Raw genomic sequence first — 18,809 nt, 5'->3', positions numbered from 1 at the left:
GCAATGAAGAATCAGCAAATCTTTGTCTTATGGCTAAAGATGACATTGAGGTAACAAATCTTGATAATATTGAAGATCCTTCATATGAAAACTTGCAAAATGTTTTAGAAGAGTTTTATGAGAAATTTGAAAAATTGGGTATCAAATATACTGCTTTGAAAAAGAAAAATTCTTCTTTAACAAATGAAATTGATATTTTAAGAAAAGAAAGTATCATTTTGAAAGATAAAAATCTTGAATTGAATAAAAAGAAAACCGATTTAGAAAATATTGTTGAAAACTTTACGAATGGAAAAAGAAATTTTGAAAAACTTATTGGTAGTCAAAAATGTGTTTTTGATAAGGCAGGTTTGGGATATATGCCAAAACAAAAATACAAACCTTATAAAAATTTCTTTGATAATCCTTCTACATCAAAGATCAATAATCAAAATTTTTTTCATAAAAATAATTTTATCGAAAAACGATATTATTATAATCATTCAAGTTCTTCATATATGTCACATGCTATTTGCAATTTCTGTAATAGAAATGGTCATAATTATCATACTTGTCCTATTAGAAGAAATCATACAATAACTATTAGGGCCATATGGGTACCTAAAAATCTTGTTTCTTCTAATACTAATTAATAAAGGACCCAAAGAACTTGGGTACCAAGAAAAATCTTTTTAATTGTTTTTATAGGTATGCATGAAGTCATTCACAAGCAAAAACAAGTGGTTTTTAGATAGTGGATGTTCAAGACACATGACGGGAGACAAGACTAAGTTCTTTGATCTTAGATCTAACGAAGAAGGACACGTGACATTTGGAGACAACTCGAAAGGGAAGATCGTGGGAATAGGTAAAATTGGTAATGAATCTTCTCTCATAATTGAAGATGTTCTACTTGTTGAAGGTCTAAAATATAATCTTTTGAGCATAAGTCAATTATGTGATAAAGGATTTACAATTACTTTCAAAATGGATAAGTGCATTATTTTGAATGATCATGATTGTAATATTTGTTTTATTGCTTTTAGAAATAATAATGTTTATACAATCGATTTTGAAGAAATTACCTCACAAGATGCTATTTGCTTTTCAGTTCAAAATGAAACTAGTTGGCTATGACATAGAAGATTAGGTCATGCCAACATGAAACTTATTTCCAAACTTCCAAAAAATGATCTTGTGAGAGGTTTACCAAAAATAAATTTTCTTAAAGACAAAATTTGTGATGCATGCCAATTTGGTAAACAAACAAAAACTTCTTTTAAAACCAAGAAACATATTTCCACTACTAGACCATTGCAACTGATACACATGGATCTTTTTGGACCAAATAGAGTTACAAGTTTAGGAGGAAAATATTATGCATTTGTTATTATTGATGATTTCTCTATATATACTTGGGTCATCTTTCTTGCTTATAAAGATGAGGCACATAATGCATTTACCAAGTTATGCAAGAGAATTCAAAATGAAAAGGGCTATACTATTTCAAGTATCCGAAGTGATAGGGGAAAAGAGTTTGTTAATAAAAATATTGAAACATTTTGTGATGAAAATGGTTTTGTGCATAATTTTTCTACTCCTCGAACTCCTCAACAAAATGGGGTAGTAGAGAGGAAAAATAGATCTCTTCAAGAGATGGCAAGAACAATGTTCAATGAGAACAACTTGCCTAGTTATTTTTGGGCCGAAACGGTAAGTACTGCATGTTATATTATAAGTAGAGTTATGCCAAGATCGAAGTTAGATAAAATCCCTTATGAGTTTTGAAATGAGAAAAAACCCAACATTTGTTACTTTCATGTATTTGGATGCAAATGTTTTATTTTGAATGACAGGAATAATTTAGGCAAGTTTGATGTAAAATCTGATGAAGTATCTTATAGAGTATTTAATAAAAAGACTTTGACTGTACAAGAATCTATACATGTAGTATTTGATGAATCTAATTCTCCACTCTCCAAGAAATCTATTGATGAAGAAACATGAGGTATAAATAACACAGAAAGTTTCAATCTCAACACAGAGAAAATAATAGAGAAAGTTCAACATGGAGTCATCACGAAAGATTATCAAAATTTAATACAAGATGTAACCAAATAGTGGAAATTTGTGAAAGATCATCCAGTGGAACAAATTTTGGGAGAACCTTCACGAGGTGTAAGTACTCGATCATCTCTTAGAAATATTTGCAATCATACTGCTTTTCTATCTCAAATTGAACCCAAAAATATTGATGACGCACTTCTTGATGAATCTTGGATTCTAGCTATGCAAGAAGAGTTGAATCAATTTGAAAGAAATGATGTTTGGATACTTATTCCTAAACCCAAAAATCATACTATTATTGGAACAAAATGGGTTTTTGGAAACAAGAAAGATGAGTCCGGATTCATTACTAGAAATAAGGCTCGACTTGTAGTCCAAGGTTTTATCAAGAAGAAGGAATCGATTATGATGAGACATATGCACCAGTCACAAGATTAGAAACTATTCGAATGCTACTTGCATATACTTGTTATAAAGATTTCAAACTTTTTCAAATGGATGTTAAAAGTGCTTTCTTAAATGGTTTTATACATGAAGAGGTATATGTTGAGCAACTTCCAGGTTTTGAAAATCATATTTCCCCAAATCATGTTTTCAAACTTACAAAAGCACTATATGGACTTAAACAAGCTCCTAGAATTTGGTACGAGAGACTCAGTGGTTTCTTGATTGAAAAAGGTTTTTCAAGAGGAAAAATCGACACAACTCTTTTCATTAAATATGAAAATGATGATATTCTTTTGATTCAGATTTATGTTGATATTCGATGCTACTAATGAAAATATGTGTCAAGTTTTTGCTAAGACTATGCAGGAAGAATTTGAGATGAGCATGATGAGAGAACTTACATTCTTTCTCGGATTGCAAATTAAGCAAGCAAAAAGTGAGACATTCATCAATCAATCAAAATATATTAAGGAATTACTGAAAAAGTTTGGGATGGAAAATGTAAGGAAATTGGAACACCAATGAGCCCAACAACTAAACTTGATAAAGATGAATCCGGTAAGCCAGTTGACTCGAAGATATATCGAGGTATGATTGGTAGCTTATTATATTTAACAGCCAGCAGACCAGATATTATGTTTAGTGTGTGCTTATACGCACGCTTTCAATCATCTCCAAAAGAATCACATTTAATTGCAGTTAAGCACATTCTTAGATATCTTAGTGGTACAATTAACCTAGGGTTATGATACCCTAAATACGCATCTTTCGATCTAATCAGTTATATAGATGCAGATTATACTGGCTGTAAAATAGATCGAAAAAGTACTAGTGGAACATGTCATTTCTTAGGTCATGCACTAGTTTCCTGGTTTAGTAAAAAACAAAATTCTGTTGCACTATTTATTGCTGAGGCAGAATATGTTGCTGCGGGTAGTTGTTGTGCTCAAGTTCTCTACATGAAGCAACAACTTGAAGATTTTTAAACTCATGTATAATCACATTCCAATCAAATGTGATAATACAAGTACTATAAATCTTTCAAAAAACCCAATACAACATTCTAGAACTAAGTATATTGAAATAAGATATCATTTTCTTCGAGATCATGTGCAGAAAGGAGATATAGTACTAGAGTTCACAAACACACACGATCAATTAGCAAATATTTTCACAAAACCTTTATCAGAAGATAGATTATGTATGATCAGAAGAGAAATAGGTATGATGCATGCTATGAATATCTCTTAAAAGATAGACTAGAGTCAATAAAAATAGAGATAGATTTTTTAAATACTTTTACATAAACTTGAGATTCTTAGCCTCATGTTTGAGACGCTCATTATCTTCATACAATATCATGTCATTCTTATCCATGGGAACCGGCAAGCGGAATGAAGAATCTAATAAAGATTTCAACTGTTTATTCTTCTGCCGAATAATTCGTTCCCTTGTGTGAGACTCTTGAACAATTCGTTGAAGTACAACAATTTGTTCTTTGAGCTTTTCAATTTCATGATTTTTGACTTGTAGCCGCTGAGAAAAAGTAACAATAGAGGAAGAGTAGCGAGTCCCAAGACTCACCAAGTCATAAATAGCATCAAAATCTGACATATTAGTCAGATTATTATTTTCTTGCTGCAACATGGCACCAATGGCAGCTGCAGAAAGGATAGGAGGTTGAGATGCAGAATGCCTCATGGATGGATCTAGAGAAATGTTAGAAGAATGAGCCATTGAGAAAAGAATAGAAGGCTTAAAACGAGAATGTTGAAAGAATGCAGATGAGTTATAAAGATGAGAAGAAAACTTGATGCGGATTGGATGAATTTCAGGACTGATTTTATAGAGATAGCATAAAGAATAAAACAAACTATTGTTTCTTCAAATCTTATTTAGTCAAAAGAAATACAAGATATGCTGGACACATATTGTCAAAAGTTTTTTTACTAAGCCAGCGAGATTAACAGTAGATTGTCCCTATTTTTCTAGTAAACGATGAACATCTGCTATTATCTGTCGATGTTGACCTTGTATCTGAACCATTTCTCGTTCCAGCTCCTCTATTCGTGGTTGCAGATCATGAGCATACCAATCTGTAAATTATTTTAAGTCTTTGGTTTTCTTGCTTTAGCCTTTTATTCTTACTATCCTTATTAGCAAGTTTCTGTCGTAACTCAGATATTTGCATGTTAAGATAATCAATCTCACTCACCCTCGCCATTAACTTCCGAGACATGATCGTAATAGAGGCAGCATATTGACTACTGAGCATTCTTGATTCTGCAATAATCTCAGAATCAGCCTTACTAGAAAAACGGTTCTCTGCTCCTATCATGGTATTGATGGCTTCAGGAGAGAAGATTGATGATTGATGCGTCAAGAGTTCCTGATTCAAGTCTGGAACATTAGTGGAAGAGAATTGCTCAGCCATTCTATCGTTGTGGAAAAACAGAACTCCGGTTAAGAAGCGATGTATTTTTTTTGGCATCCGATAGATGAAAATGATCATTTTTTTATAGAAACTCAGAGCCTTCAATCACGTTTGTCAACAACATCAGACGATTGTTTAAATCTCCAGCCGCACTAAATTCATAGAGTTAAGCCTCGAGACTTTCCAGCATTTGTCGGATCACGGACGGCTCTTTTTTCAACTATCTACAGTGATTATTAAACGCATCATTTTCTTCAGTCTATTTACTTGCTGCCGATCCTTTTTAATGATGCCAAAAGGGGGAGAAGTTTTAGACTAGAACATTAACATTGTTTAAATTGCTAAACTTGTTATATATACTTGGAATTATATTTATACTTTTGCTTGAAAAACTAACGCATATTTTCAGGGGGAGTTTAAGTATTAATACAGGTTTCAAATTCTATCAAGTATTTGTCATCATCAAAAAGGGGGAGATTGTTGAACCCAAGGTTTCAAGTTTCATGTGATTATAAATCTACACATGGATTTTGATGATAACAAATGAATTCAAAGAATAAAGGAGTTTCAAGTTCAAGTTATCCACACAATGGAGTCAAGCCACATCAAAGAACCAAGCATGAGCAAGAAGGAAACAAGTTCACATTAAAGTCATAGAGTAATGTTGTAAATCTCTTAAAATTCGAAATTAGGATTAATGCTCAAAATTAATATTTTATCATAAAGCATTAAAATACATTTTCCACATGTGCATGAATATTTTTGAAAATTAAATTTGAAAATTTTGAAAGATGATTGATTGTCATCTTTTACATGTGCATGCCTTGATTAAAGGGTTGAATTTTGAAAATATTAAAGATGATTGATTGTCATCTTTCACATGTGCATGTTTATTTGAATATTTTCAAAAGTGATTGATGCTTTTTTAGACTTATACAAAAGGTAGATGATTTTGTTTGAATTTTTTGAAAAGTAATATGTGCTCCTTTTGTCATATACAAAAAGTAAAAGATTAGGTTTGAATTTTTTTGAAAAAGAAAGTGTGCTCCTTTTGTCATATGCAAAAACTAAAAGATTAAGTTTGAATTTTTTGAAAAGGAAAGTGTGCTCCTTTTGTCATATGCCAAAAGTAAAAGATTAGGTTTGATTTTTTTGAAAAAGTGAATGATGTTGTCTTTGACATGTAAATCTTTTTAAATTTGAATATGAAGTATCATATGCCTATAAATAGATCATTTGAGAGCTTCACATTCACGACATCAAGAGCATACAACATTCATTCAAAGCTTTCATTCTCTCTTCTCTAAGTATTGAGCCTTAATCCTTGTTTATTTTGAGAGATATAGTTTGCGCTGTATTGTTCTTATTTCACTCATTGATGAGTGTTTTCTAATAACCTACCCACTATCAGCTTTTGTATCAGTAAAAGGATGTGTATAACCCTTGTGCGTGTAGAAAGTGTTCTACACAGGAAATAGTTAAATCACCACGTGTAAGGTGATTGCAAGTGTAGATGGTGTTCTACACAGATCCTTTGTAGCGGTGTTGTTCAAAGGTATAATAGGTTTCTATCTCCACCTGAAAGAAGTTGAATAGTGAATTTGGGGATCCTCAAGGGGTAGCTTGAGGCAAGGACGTAGGCAGTGGGGCCGAATCTCGTTAACATACTGAGTTTGCTTCTCTCTTACCCTTACTTTTTATATTTATTACTGTTTCGTATTTTGTTTATATTTTATATTGTATATTTGATTTATAATTGTTATTTTTTTTAAATACAACTTAATTCACCCCCCCTCTTGTGTTAGTCATCTGGGCAACAACCTTCATGCCGAGCTTCATCATGCCTAGGAGGCAAAGGTCAGAGATAATTTTTCCTTAAGGTTGCTGGAGTCAAAGTGGGACTCCATTAGGGCTTAATTCTCCTTTGTTCAAAGGGATTTTGAGTTCGAGCGAGGTCGCCTCAACTCTGATCTTCTATCCTTTAAGGGGGAGTTAGACTCTATTGGCTAAGAGCTGGTCGGTTCTCAAGACCGTAGCTGTGAGATTGCATAAGAGCTGGCAACTTTCCTGGAGAAATGGCAACTGGTTGAAGTTGACATCTCCGAGACTCAGGGCTCATTAGCAGAGCTACAACAAAGGCACAAACAAGACAAAAAGAGTCAGGTGGATTTTGATGAGAAGCAAAGGAAGCTGTACTTGGCCATCGTGGCGAATGACACTCGCTTGAATGAGAAGAAGGGCGAAATTACTCACCTATGCTCTTAGTTGGCGTCTGCCCCTATGGCTAGAGATAGTGCATTTGCTTACGGCTATGGTATTGGCGTACTAAGGCTTAGGTCCCACCTGATTACCGATCCTTCTGCCGACTTAACGCACCCTGATCTGAACCTGTTCAAGCCTGACACAGCTTTTTGCCATTTTGCCCATAGATTTGGTTGAATAGAAATACCGACGCCTTTATCGATATTCCTCCTCCTTCCCTGCCTTCTAGAGGTGCAAATGCTTGAGTTTCATTTTGTAATAAGCATTTTGTAACTCCTATGGACATCTATTTTCGTTTTGCACAATTGCATATGGATTGGATTGTGCTTTTCCTTTTGTGATTGACCGCTTTGCTTTTTTCCTTATATTTTCTTACTATTGGGCGACCTTGTTTTTTCCTTATGTTTTCTTGTTGTTGGGCGACCTTTGGGGTGATGCAATTGCTCCCTTTTGTTTCCTTTGTGCTATTTTCTGTTGTTCGTGAGGAATTGGGTTTGCAAAGTCATGTTGGCCTTTGCGACCCCTTTTCTTTATAAAGCTTCTCTTTGTAAAGGTGGGGTAGTTTGTTGGCTTCAGCGCCCTTTGCATAGTGTTGGCCTTCGTGTTCCATTTTCTTTATAAAACTTTTCTTTATAAAGGTGGGGTAGTCTGTTGGCCTTTACGCCCTTTGCATGGTGTGCCACGAGTTGTTTAGACTTATTATTAGTGTTTAAGGGTAGTGTGGTCTAAGGACCTCCGCACTCTTTTTATAGGGCAACGTAAGTTGTTTAGGCTCATTATTGGTGTTTAGGGTGGTGTGGTCTAATGACTTTCTAACCATTTTTCTTGGCACTGTGAGTCGTTTAGGCTCGTCATTGGTGTTTAAGGGTGGTGTGACCTCCGTGCCTTTTTTTTTATGGCACCGTGAGTCATTTAGGCCCGTCATTGGTGTTTAAGGGTAGCGTGATTTGATAACCTCTGCACTATTTTTTCATGGCACCGCGAGTCGTCTCGGCTCATAATTGGTATTTAAAGGTTCTAGCCGGTCACAACATAGTCTCTTTAGGAGATAATGGAGATGGAAAGAACACTTTATTCATAATAAGAGAGAAATAATAATCATGTAGAGATAACGAAGGAGTTCTAATAATAAACAAACACTTTGCAGGAAATATAAGGCTGTAAGAATAAAGAGTAAAATGTCGTCACGGGTAAAATTTCTTCAATTGCTCTGCGTTCTAAGGATGTGGTAACTATTTGCCTTGGTTGTCCTTTAGGCGATAGGTTCTTGGCCTATTGTTAGCTACTACCACATATGGTCTTTCCCAACGAGGTCCCAACTTGCCTTCTTCTTTAGTGGTGACTTCACTTTCCTTTAGGACCAAATCTTCTATTTTGAATGTCTTGGGTTTCACCCTCTTGTTGAAGTATTGCTCAGCTTTTTTCTTCTCGTGTATCATTCTGACCTCAGCTGCCTCTTTTTCCTCTTCTAAAAGGTCGAGGTATTCTTCCATGGCTTTGTTGTTTCAGGGCGCCAAGAAATGGAAGGTTCAGAAACTTGGCAGCCCCACTTCCATTAAGGGTACAGCCTCACACCATACACCAGTGTGAATGGGAACTCCCCTGTGGAGTTCTTTATTGAGGTTTTGTAGGCCCATAATACCTTCAGTAGCTCATCGACCTTCTTTTCTATGAGCTTCTTCTTTAGAATTGATGGTAATGCCTTATTTGTCGCCTTTGCGTGCCCATTTGTTTGTGGGTGCCTTGAAGATGAGTACTTGACTTGTATTTTCAGCTCTGCACACCATTTTCTGTAGTGGTTTGAGTCAAATTGGTACCCATTGTCTGAGATTATGCTTTGTGAAATTCCATATCGTTAGATAACATTCTTCCATAAAAATCTCATCATGGCCTTGCTTGTTATAGTTGCCAGTGGTTCCACCTTCGCCCATTTGGTAAAGTAGTCAATTGCCACAATTATAAATTTTACACCCATTTTTCCCAATGGGAAAGGTCCAACTAGACCCACTCCCCATTAGACGAATGGCCAAGTGGTAGTCATGAAGGTCAGCTCCTTTGGGGGGTGTGGGGAACTGGCGCCTACATCTGGCTCTTGATGCATTTTTTTGTGAAATCCCGGGCATCTCTTAGTGAGTAAGGCTAGTAGTATCCAGCTCTTACCACTTTCTTGGCTAAGGCCTTCCCGCCTGAGTGGTTCCCACATATTTTTTCGTGTATCTCAGACAGGGTATACTATGCTTCTTGTGGAGAGATACACCGAAGTAAGGGGGTTGGAAAACCCCTTTTGTAGAGGACCCCATTGATAAGCATGAACCTTGCCGCCTTCCTTCTTATCCTCCTCGTCTCTTCCTTCCCTTCAGGGAGTTTTCCTATATTAAGGTACTTGACCACATCGCCGGCCCATTCAGGGACGCTCGAGCCTGTCATGCACACTTATGTCCCTATGTCTAGAACTTCTATGATTCTCTTTTTGACTTGCCATGGGAGGGGCGAATTCTTTATCCCTAAAGCTGTGCGCACCAGCTTGTCTGCCACTATGTTATTTTCTTGTGGGATTTAGGATATGCTGAAATACTAGAATCGGTCATGTGCCTTAAATACTTTTTCTCACCCTTTGTGGCATACAATCCTAAAAGTTGGTCAACAACCACATGTGAATCTGATTTTGCATCCACCTTAATTGCCCCCCACACCATGGCTATCAGAAGTCCTACCACTACTGCCTTGTGCTTTTCTTCATTATTGGTCATTTTGAAGGTAAGGGTTGCCATGTAATGATGTTCCAAGTCTTCGGGGCTAACCAAGTGCATGTTTATCCCTTCGCCTGCTCGAAAAGAGGAGTTGTCTATGAAGAGATCCCTTGACTTCCCTGTCGGAGCTACCACAGCTTCTGGGGGGAAGTCTGAGAATTCTGCTACAAAATATGACAGTGCTGGCCTTTTTACTTCCTTTCTTGGCAGATACTCTATATCAAATTCACTCAACTCAATCGACCACCCTACTAACCTTTTTGAGCTGTCTGGTCTTGCAACACCTTTGCTAGTGGGCTTTTTGTGAGCACCTTTATCATGTGAGTTTGAAAATAAGGGCAAAGTCTCCTGGTTGCTTTCACTAGGGCGAAGGCTAGCATCTCCACTTGTGGGTACCTTACCTCTGCTCCCTTCAAGGCTTAACTTAAGTAGTATACAAGCAATTGGATTGTTCCTTCTTGTTTGACCTATCAACCAAAAAGGCATGTGGGGAAACCACCAAGTACGTGTATAGTATGTCACCTTTTTTTGGTTATTTAAGAAGTGGCGTGTTAGCCAAGTGTTGCTTCAATCTTTCAAAGGCTTCGTTGCATTCCTCATTCCAAGAGTGTACCTTGCGTAATACCCTAAAAAAAAGGAAGACATTTGTCCGTCGACCTGGAAAGAAACCTATTTAGGGCGGCCATCTTTCCCTCCAGTCACTAAGTGTCATTTAGGCTTTTTGGTGGCTTCATGTTTAGGATTGCCTCAATCTTCTCAGGGAAGGCTTCAATTCCCCTCTTGGATACAATGAAACCTAAGAACTTTCTTGACCCAACCTCAAACGCATAATTCACTGGGTTTAACTTCGTTTTATATTGGCGTAAGATTGTGAACACCTCCCTTAGGTAGGCCAGATGTTGGGCGGGCTCCTTGCTTTTCACTAATAAGTCGTCTACATAGACTTCCATTGACCTTCCTATCTGTTTTTTAAACATTCAATAGGTGTTGCCTTCGCATTTTTCAAACAGTATGGCATGACTTGGTAAAAATAGAGTCCCCATCCTTTAGGTGCATTCAGATCTGGTTGTAGCTTGAATAGGCATCCATAAAACCCAACATCTTGTGCCCTGCAGTGTTTTCCACGATAACATCTATTTGTGGTAAAGGAAAACTATCCTTTGGGTAGGCTTTATTCATGTTAGTGAAGTCTATACACATTCTACATTTTCCGTTTGCCTTCTTCACAAGGACCACGTTAGATAGCCACTCAAGGTAATGGGCTTCTTTGATGAAACTGGTATCAAGCAAGCATTTCACCTCTTTTGCAATGGCGGCATACTTTTCAGCACTGAATGACCTCTTTTTCTAACGTACTTTCTTGTGTGTTGGGTCTACACAAAGGTGGTACTCTATGATATTGTTATATATTCCTAGCATCTCTTCATGGCTCCCGGCAAATACGTATCGATATTCTATTAGCACCTGCTTTAGAGCTTCTTTGTCTTCAGGGAGACTTGGGTCTCGATGCATGTGGTGGCACAGGAATGGTCAGGATATAATGTCACTCTCTCTAACAGTTCATTGGCTTCAACCTGCTATAGGTTTTGTTCATCCCTAACCTCCACCCCCTCTCCAAGCAAACTAGTAAAGGTGGGGGTAAGAGTGGGGGCAGGATCTCCTGGTTGCTTTCCTGGTTATTCTTTTAGCCGCCGCTTATGATAGTGAACACTTCACTCTTAATACTCCTTAACTCTTGTACATAGCATTCTCGTGCTAAGACTTTCTTGCCCTTTGCTTTCCCTACTCCACCGTCTGTTGGGAATTTCACCTTGAGGTGATAGGTGGATGTTACGACCTTGAAGTTGTTAAGCGTCAGTTGCCTGAATATGGCATTGTATTAGGATGGGGCCTTTAGGACCAAGAAGTCAGTCATGGTGATGGCTATGCGTGTTTCTATTTCGGTTGTCACCGGGAGGGTGATGGCGCCCACAGGTTGTATTGTATCCCTAAAAAAACCTTTCAATGGTGTTAGGGAGCGTCTTAGAAAATATGTTTGCTAAATGCCGTTGTCGATATGTATGTGCCTAGTTGTGTAGTTGGTGACTAGGAGAGTTACTACCAAGGCATAGTCGTGGGGGTACAACACTCATTTTCGATCTCCTTCTCTGAAAGATATGGTTGTTTGAGTGTCAAGCTTCTGATACTTGGGGGACCTGTCCATCACATATACTTCTTCAAAAGGTAAGCAGTTGGGTGTTGGCGCCTTCTACTAGGTATGAATTGAGTTAAAAATTGCTTGGCTAATTCTTCAAAACTGTCTATCGTCCTTGGCTAAAGTGTTCCGAACCATCCTCTCGACATTCCTTTTAGGGTCAGAGGAAAAGTCCGATAGATAATTTCTCCAAGAAAATTGTGTAACGTGATGATGTGTGCCTTAAAATTCTCCAAGTGATCCACCGGTCTTTGGATCCATTGTATATCTCTAATGGTGGTATTTTGAATTTTGGTGAAAGTGGCATGGCCATAATCTTCTCACTGTATGGCAAGTCAGTCCGGTTTAGCAAGCACTCTATCAAGGAAGATCCTCCCATCTTTTTAGTTCTTCGCCATCTCTTCGTACTTCCCATCTAGGCTCTGCAATTTGTCATGCATCTTATTATTCTCTTTATCCCCCTAATTCAGGCTCCCACTACTATGTGCTTCTCCCACACCCTGTTCACTATGGCTGGGGCATGACTGTGTCACTGAGCTCCACGTTCTTTTGCCTCATATCTTCATTTTTCTTTTTTAGAGTCTTCATGGTGTCGTCTAATGCCATCTTCAGTTTTTCCATCTTTGTTATTAATTGTGCCTCCATGGTGGTAGGCAATATCTTTGATTTACGGTTTGTTAGAGAACGAGTTACGATCAGCATGTGGGAACCATGTTGACGTCCAATGAGAAACTAAAATTAAAGAAGACAAAATATCACAGACGACACTACTGTAAGGATGTGTCCCACTACCGAATATAATAACTAATCTGCAAACCAAAAGTTAACGGCTTTGGACGCCTGCAATCACTCCAATGCTTAAGCCAACAAAGAATAATGTATAATGACTCAAGTATATGATTAGATGTGTTTTAGGGTTACCTGGTATCCATATATATAGACATAAAGCAATATTAGATCAATACTATGACTAGATTATTTTCATATGATGATTATCGGTTCATCCTACCCTTAGACAATAAGAGTGGTCTGTTTACCATAATAGTGCTTATCTACTCTATTAGCCAACAGAATATTAGGCTTTCATGGGCTTTTAGCCTTCAATTTAGGCCATGCTCATTATTATAGTTTATAGTTTGGCAGATATACTAATGGATTATTTAGAATAATTAATTTTTTTATGAGAATTTTATATTTATGTATTTTTTAAAAAAGAATTACGCAATAATTGAACACTCAAGATTGTAAACATAATTTCTTTTTGACATTTCAGTGTTTTTAAACAATTTCTGCTTATATTTTTTCTATTTTCTATTTTCAGAACATATGTAAAAAAATATTTTCAGACCGACTTCACCGACGGGCTCAAGTAGAGGAGAGGAGAGGAGAGGAGAGGAGAGAAAAGGGGGGTATTAGGTCAATTCGGATGTTTTGTTCCTACTGTAAATTCAGTGCACTGGATACGTGTCGTCTTTTTATTTGAAGGTGTAAATCGTCCGAAGACACCTCGTCTGGTTGAAGGGACTCTCAAAATACAAATGACTAAATAAATAAATATTAAATAAAAAATAAAATATAAATAAACCTTTGCCGCCGGTCCTTTTCTGTCCATTTCGTCAAACTCGACCACCATCTCTCGCTCTCTCGCTCCCAATTTCTCCGTCATTGTAGAGTTGAGCCATGACCAGCTCCTCCGCCGCCTCTCGCAAGGTTTGCCCTAATCTTCTCACTACACAAATACACTTAATAAATATGTGTTTAGAGAATACGGCAAATAATAGTAATTTTGTATGTCTATATGGGTGGGTGGGTGGTGTGTTTTTCTGATTGTGTTTATTTCTTTTTAATTTTTGATAATCTGATTGAATATTATGTTTTTTATCTGGACGCTTTTAGGCTTTGAGTAAGATTGCTTGCAATCGCCTCCAGAAGGAGCTTGTCGAGTGGCAGGTCAATCCTCCCGCTGGTTTCAAACACAAAGTCACCGACAACCTCCAAAGGTATTTTTCATTTTGATCTGTTGTTAAGCTTTTATGCATTGATCAATACAATTCGACCTCTGCTTGGCTGATGTGAAAACCAAGGAAAAATATTATTACAGAAAGTAAAGTTTAGGGTTCATAATCTGAATTTTATGTCTTTCCATCTAGTTTTAAATTCTTCTCACGGAGTTTCCTTTTTCCTTTTTCCTTTTTCTTCCAGTCCTTTTTTTTTTTTTTTTTTTTAAATTTCTATATTAGCGTGCTTTTGTTTTTTGATAAGTAATTTCTATATTAGCATGCTTTAGTTAGTTTGTTGAAATTGAGTTGTTACTGGGAATTTTGGATCCAAAAGGTGGGTTATTGAAGTCAATGGAGCTCCAGGAACTCTGTATGCAAATGAAATTTATCAACTTCAGGTCGACTTTCCTGAGAATTACCCAATGGAAGCCCCACAGGTTTGCTGAAAGTCCTTTTATTTCTACCCATTTTTTATTTTTTTGATAATGTTTTGTCGTTTTATTTTGATTCTTGTGGCGGGTTTAACAGGTTATATTCCTGCATCCTGCTCCACTGCATCCTCATATATATAGCAACGGCCATATTTGTTTAGGTAATTTTATTGCTCTTGTATTACAGTCTTTCCCCCCCTTGTTAGCATATCATCCTTGCACAATATCTTATTGTCTTATAACAAATGTCTTCATTAAGTGTAGTTTACTTTCCCAAATTGAGTTGTTATGGTTCACTTTTTCTTGGAGGCCTTTGTATGTGGTATATGATTTATAATAGTCACAGCTTGAGTTCTTTTGTGTCTTTTCTTCTGCATTCATTCTATTCACTCTTTTACTGGCTGTGATGGTTGTTCTCGATTCATCTGTAATATTGATAATCAATATAAGAAATCTCTTTTACTCTAGAAGATTCTTTCACATATTTTTCGATACGAGGTTAATTGTTATCGGTCTATAAGAATCTATAAGATATCTCTTTTACTCTAGAAGATTTTTTTCACATCTTTTTTGATACGAGGTCAATGTTATTGGTCTTTAGATACTAAAATCTATGTTATTTTCTTTGTTAAGCAAGACATTAATACCACAATTAATTGCTTAGAAAATGTTGGAAGTGATACGGAATTAATATATGGCATTCTTTTATGATGTGAAACCTCATCAAGCGGGGGCATTTAAGACCCATTCTTGGGGAGTAAACCCCGGATATATGGAGCCTTAAGTCTTTCTGGAACATGAGATAAGGAAAACTTCCTTTGAGACAAGGCTAGCACAAATGTAAATGGTCCTGGAACATACAGGATGAAAGAAAGAACTTTTGAGACATTGGCTTCCTTCTTTGAGCAGTTTAAGTGCTTTCTTTCCTTGAAATTAATAATTTGAAGTCCCATACATAATGAAGGTGAACTGTATGAAATTCTACCTTCTTATTCTTGACTTGTATCAAATGGGCAGAGATGTATTTGTACTTCTCTCTCTCTCTCTCTCTCTCTCTCTCTCTCTCTCTCTCTCACATACACACACTCAGTTTTAAGACTTAGGTGGATAGTTGGACTTATATGTACAGACCTCTGTATGCAGCCGAAAAGTTGGGAATGAATGGCAAGAAAATGAAGCTTAAAACTATTGCAATTGCTTTGCATTGTTTACTTAGATATGAAGGTGTGCGGAATTCAGGGTACGGCTAATTGGCTTTATAATGTTTAGGTGTCTGCAATGTCATTATGTCTTAGCATGAAGTAACAATAAGTGAACTGTGTGAATTTCTACCTTCTTATTCATGACTTATATCAAACGGTAGAGGTGGATTTGTACTTCTGAACATCAACTTTCACTGTTTCGCAATCTCTTTCTCTCTCTCTCTCTCTCTCTCTCTCTCTCTCTCTCTCTCTCTCTCTCTCAGTCACACACACACACACAGAGTTTAAAACTTGGGTGGATAATTGGAATTATATGTATATGCCTCTATATGCAGCCAAAAGGTTGGGAATGAATGGGAAAGAATAAAGGTTAAAATTATTGCAATTGCTTTGAATTTTATACTTATATATGAAGGCATGCATAAATCAAGGTAGGGCTAAGTGGCTTTATAATGTTAAGGTGTCTGCAATGTCATTATGTCTAAGCATGAAGGAACAGTAAGTGATCAGGGTATATTATGTCAGCTGTAGTGCCACTTTTCAATTAGGAGATAGGTATATTATGGCAGATTTGGTGTAACAAGAAGCCATTGAGACGTCATGTCAGCTGTAGGTATATTTCTTCCTGTTATTGGCATTCATAGTACTAACATAAACACAGATTATTTCAGATTTCTGGAATCATTGTTGGAGTTGAGTACAGATCAGAATTGCTAGGTTTGCATTTGTGTTTAATTATGTCTTAGCTTTATGCCCCCTTTTGATCTTTAATATCTACTGTATGCTGGGAACCTTGAAGTTGCTGTTGTTGGTGGATGTCAAAGTCATAATATCTTTTTTGCTATTGATGTTTGTTGTTTACTACTTTTTATTTTTATTTGGCGATAGTGATGACTAATATCTCCCAAAGGAACATTTTTTTTTTTAATAGTATGTAAATTATTCTACTTGCTTGTTAAAAGGAATATGGTTCTTCTTACTTTCTGATCCTGTACCAGTCTGAACAAGCAGGACTACTTAATAATTATAATAATAAGAATGAATCAAATTATATTAAAAGATATTTCCTGCAGAAGGTTTTGTTTTTTGATAAACTGCAGAAGGTTTTGTGGATTGGGTTCTATGGCTTTTTAGTACTTTGGTATCATTCTCCTTCTCTTATTAACTTTATCCAAGTTTGATTGCCTTAAATAAAATGTACAGTACCTTTGCAGCAAGACTGACATTTAATGTACTACTTGAATGTGGCAATTTTGTAGATATTTTGTACGACTCATGGTCCCCAGCCATGACTGTTAGTTCTATCTGTATCAGCATTCTCTCCATGCTATCAAGCTCGACTGTGAAGGTTTGAACGTCATTATTTGTTTCTAACTTTTAGGGCTTGTTTGGAGAAAGTTTCCATCCCAAACTTCTCATCTCATTTCATCTTATCTCATCCCATCTCATCCCATCTCCTGCCCAAACATCACTCAAATACAAATACTTTCAAACTAATTATTATAACTTTCCCAAACTTTCAAACAAAAAATAAAAATAAATTCAATTTTTTCAAATTCCCAAATAAAAATAATATTAAAAACTTATATTCTAACAATATTTTAACTTTATAATATTTTTTACTCAATTTTTTTTCTCTCCTTTCCCAAAACCCCCCAACTCAAATTATCTCACTGCTATTCACAAAATTCTCATCTCATCTCACTCCCCAAGCTTGTCCTTAGGATCTTTTGAATCCTTCGATTTTCAAGTCACTGGGTTGTACTTTCAGTGTGCCGTGATTGGTACTAATTTTTGAGAGCATTCATGTGATTCTGCTAAATTTTTCAAATCAGAGAATGAGCAGCCATTGCCTTGGTAAATGATAGACATGCCCTTTACCTTTTTTGTATATCGATCTTTTTTTGTCATGACCTTGCTTGCAGCAACGCCCTGAAGATAATGACCGCTATGTAAAGAATTGTAAAAATGGCCGATCTCCCAAGGAGACCAGATGGTGGTTCCATGATGATAAGGTGTAACATCACAGCATCTTCTTCCTTCATTGGTTGCTCAAGAAACCAAGTAGATGGCTTGCCTTCTCAAAAGATAGATGAAGACAAAGAAAAGAAGCATTCTGAACCAGGATTTTGTCAAATGTTCAATAACTCATGTAAATTGGCAATGCCTGGTGTTTGTAAAGGAAGATTGACGATCTTGTTTCAAGCAAGGGGACAAACAAACTCATGTCTTTGTTGTTAAAGGTGAGCACTCTCTATGAGATCATCTATTTGAGAACTTAAATCATTCATAAGCTTTGGAATGATTATTAATCTTAATCACTACTTCCCCCACGTTATATGTGCGCGCGCGTTTGTGTGCATGGTTTCTATTTGGTAGCAGATAATCATCATTCTAACAGTTTTCCTCCGACATACAGATAAGGTTGCATTCCATGTAATTGCTTCTTATGGGCATTTTCTTTTGTGCAGAAATTTTCAAGAAATTACGAGAACTTTTGTTTTTAATCTTTTATTTTTGTGACAATGGAAGGATTCTGCATATTATATGTTGTTTTCTGGCAAATTGCCAATAAATCTTCTATTCTAATTTGGGCTTGGTGTATTTTGTGTAGTTTTTCAGAGACTTTTTGGATCATTAGGAGCTCTCTAGTATGGGCTAGATGTTTTTTTGAATACATTCAGTGCATTTGGTTATTCCTATTGATATATATATATAATATATATATATATGTATAATATTTTTACTTAAAAATTTTTTTTCTACTAACTAGGGGCTTAGGCTGAGAGTTTTTCTTTTTGAATTAATTTCTAGTCCTGATGTACAAGTCTGGGGTTGGCCCCTTGAAAAAAGGTGGGACTCACCAAAAGAAATGGAAAAACAGAATTTGGACTCACAATTATCTAGAGAGAGGTTTGCCCTATGATTATGTCTCCCAGGGCTTGTATCCACTATCCAGTGGGGGCGGTCATGGTTTCCACCCCCATTGGATGGATGCCCTGCTTGTTCGGTCCTAATCTTCTCCTTTGTATTTTTGCACGAG

General features: G+C 36.4%; 1 protein-coding gene across 1 annotated transcript; it reads left to right on the top strand.

Moving 5' to 3' along the window:
* The first annotated feature begins 13,689 nt into the window (after positions 1 to 13,689).
* Positions 13,690 to 18,099, top strand: LOC122315415 (probable ubiquitin-conjugating enzyme E2 16). The gene is made up of 6 exons (XM_043131289.1): positions 13,690 to 13,843; positions 14,030 to 14,133; positions 14,468 to 14,570; positions 14,662 to 14,725; positions 17,026 to 17,114; positions 17,692 to 18,099. The coding sequence occupies exons 1-6, from the start codon at positions 13,814 to 13,816 to the stop codon at positions 17,785 to 17,787; spliced, it is 486 nt and encodes a 161-aa protein (XP_042987223.1). The 5' UTR covers positions 13,690 to 13,813; the 3' UTR covers positions 17,788 to 18,099.
* The last annotated feature ends 710 nt before the right edge of the window (positions 18,100 to 18,809 follow it).

Source organism: Carya illinoinensis, chromosome 7 (genome assembly GCF_018687715.1).
Source record: "Carya illinoinensis cultivar Pawnee chromosome 7, C.illinoinensisPawnee_v1, whole genome shotgun sequence".
Taxonomy (NCBI): domain Eukaryota; kingdom Viridiplantae; phylum Streptophyta; class Magnoliopsida; order Fagales; family Juglandaceae; genus Carya; species Carya illinoinensis.
Note: the sequence above shows the minus strand (reverse complement) of the source record. Positions and strands in the feature narration are given on the sequence as shown.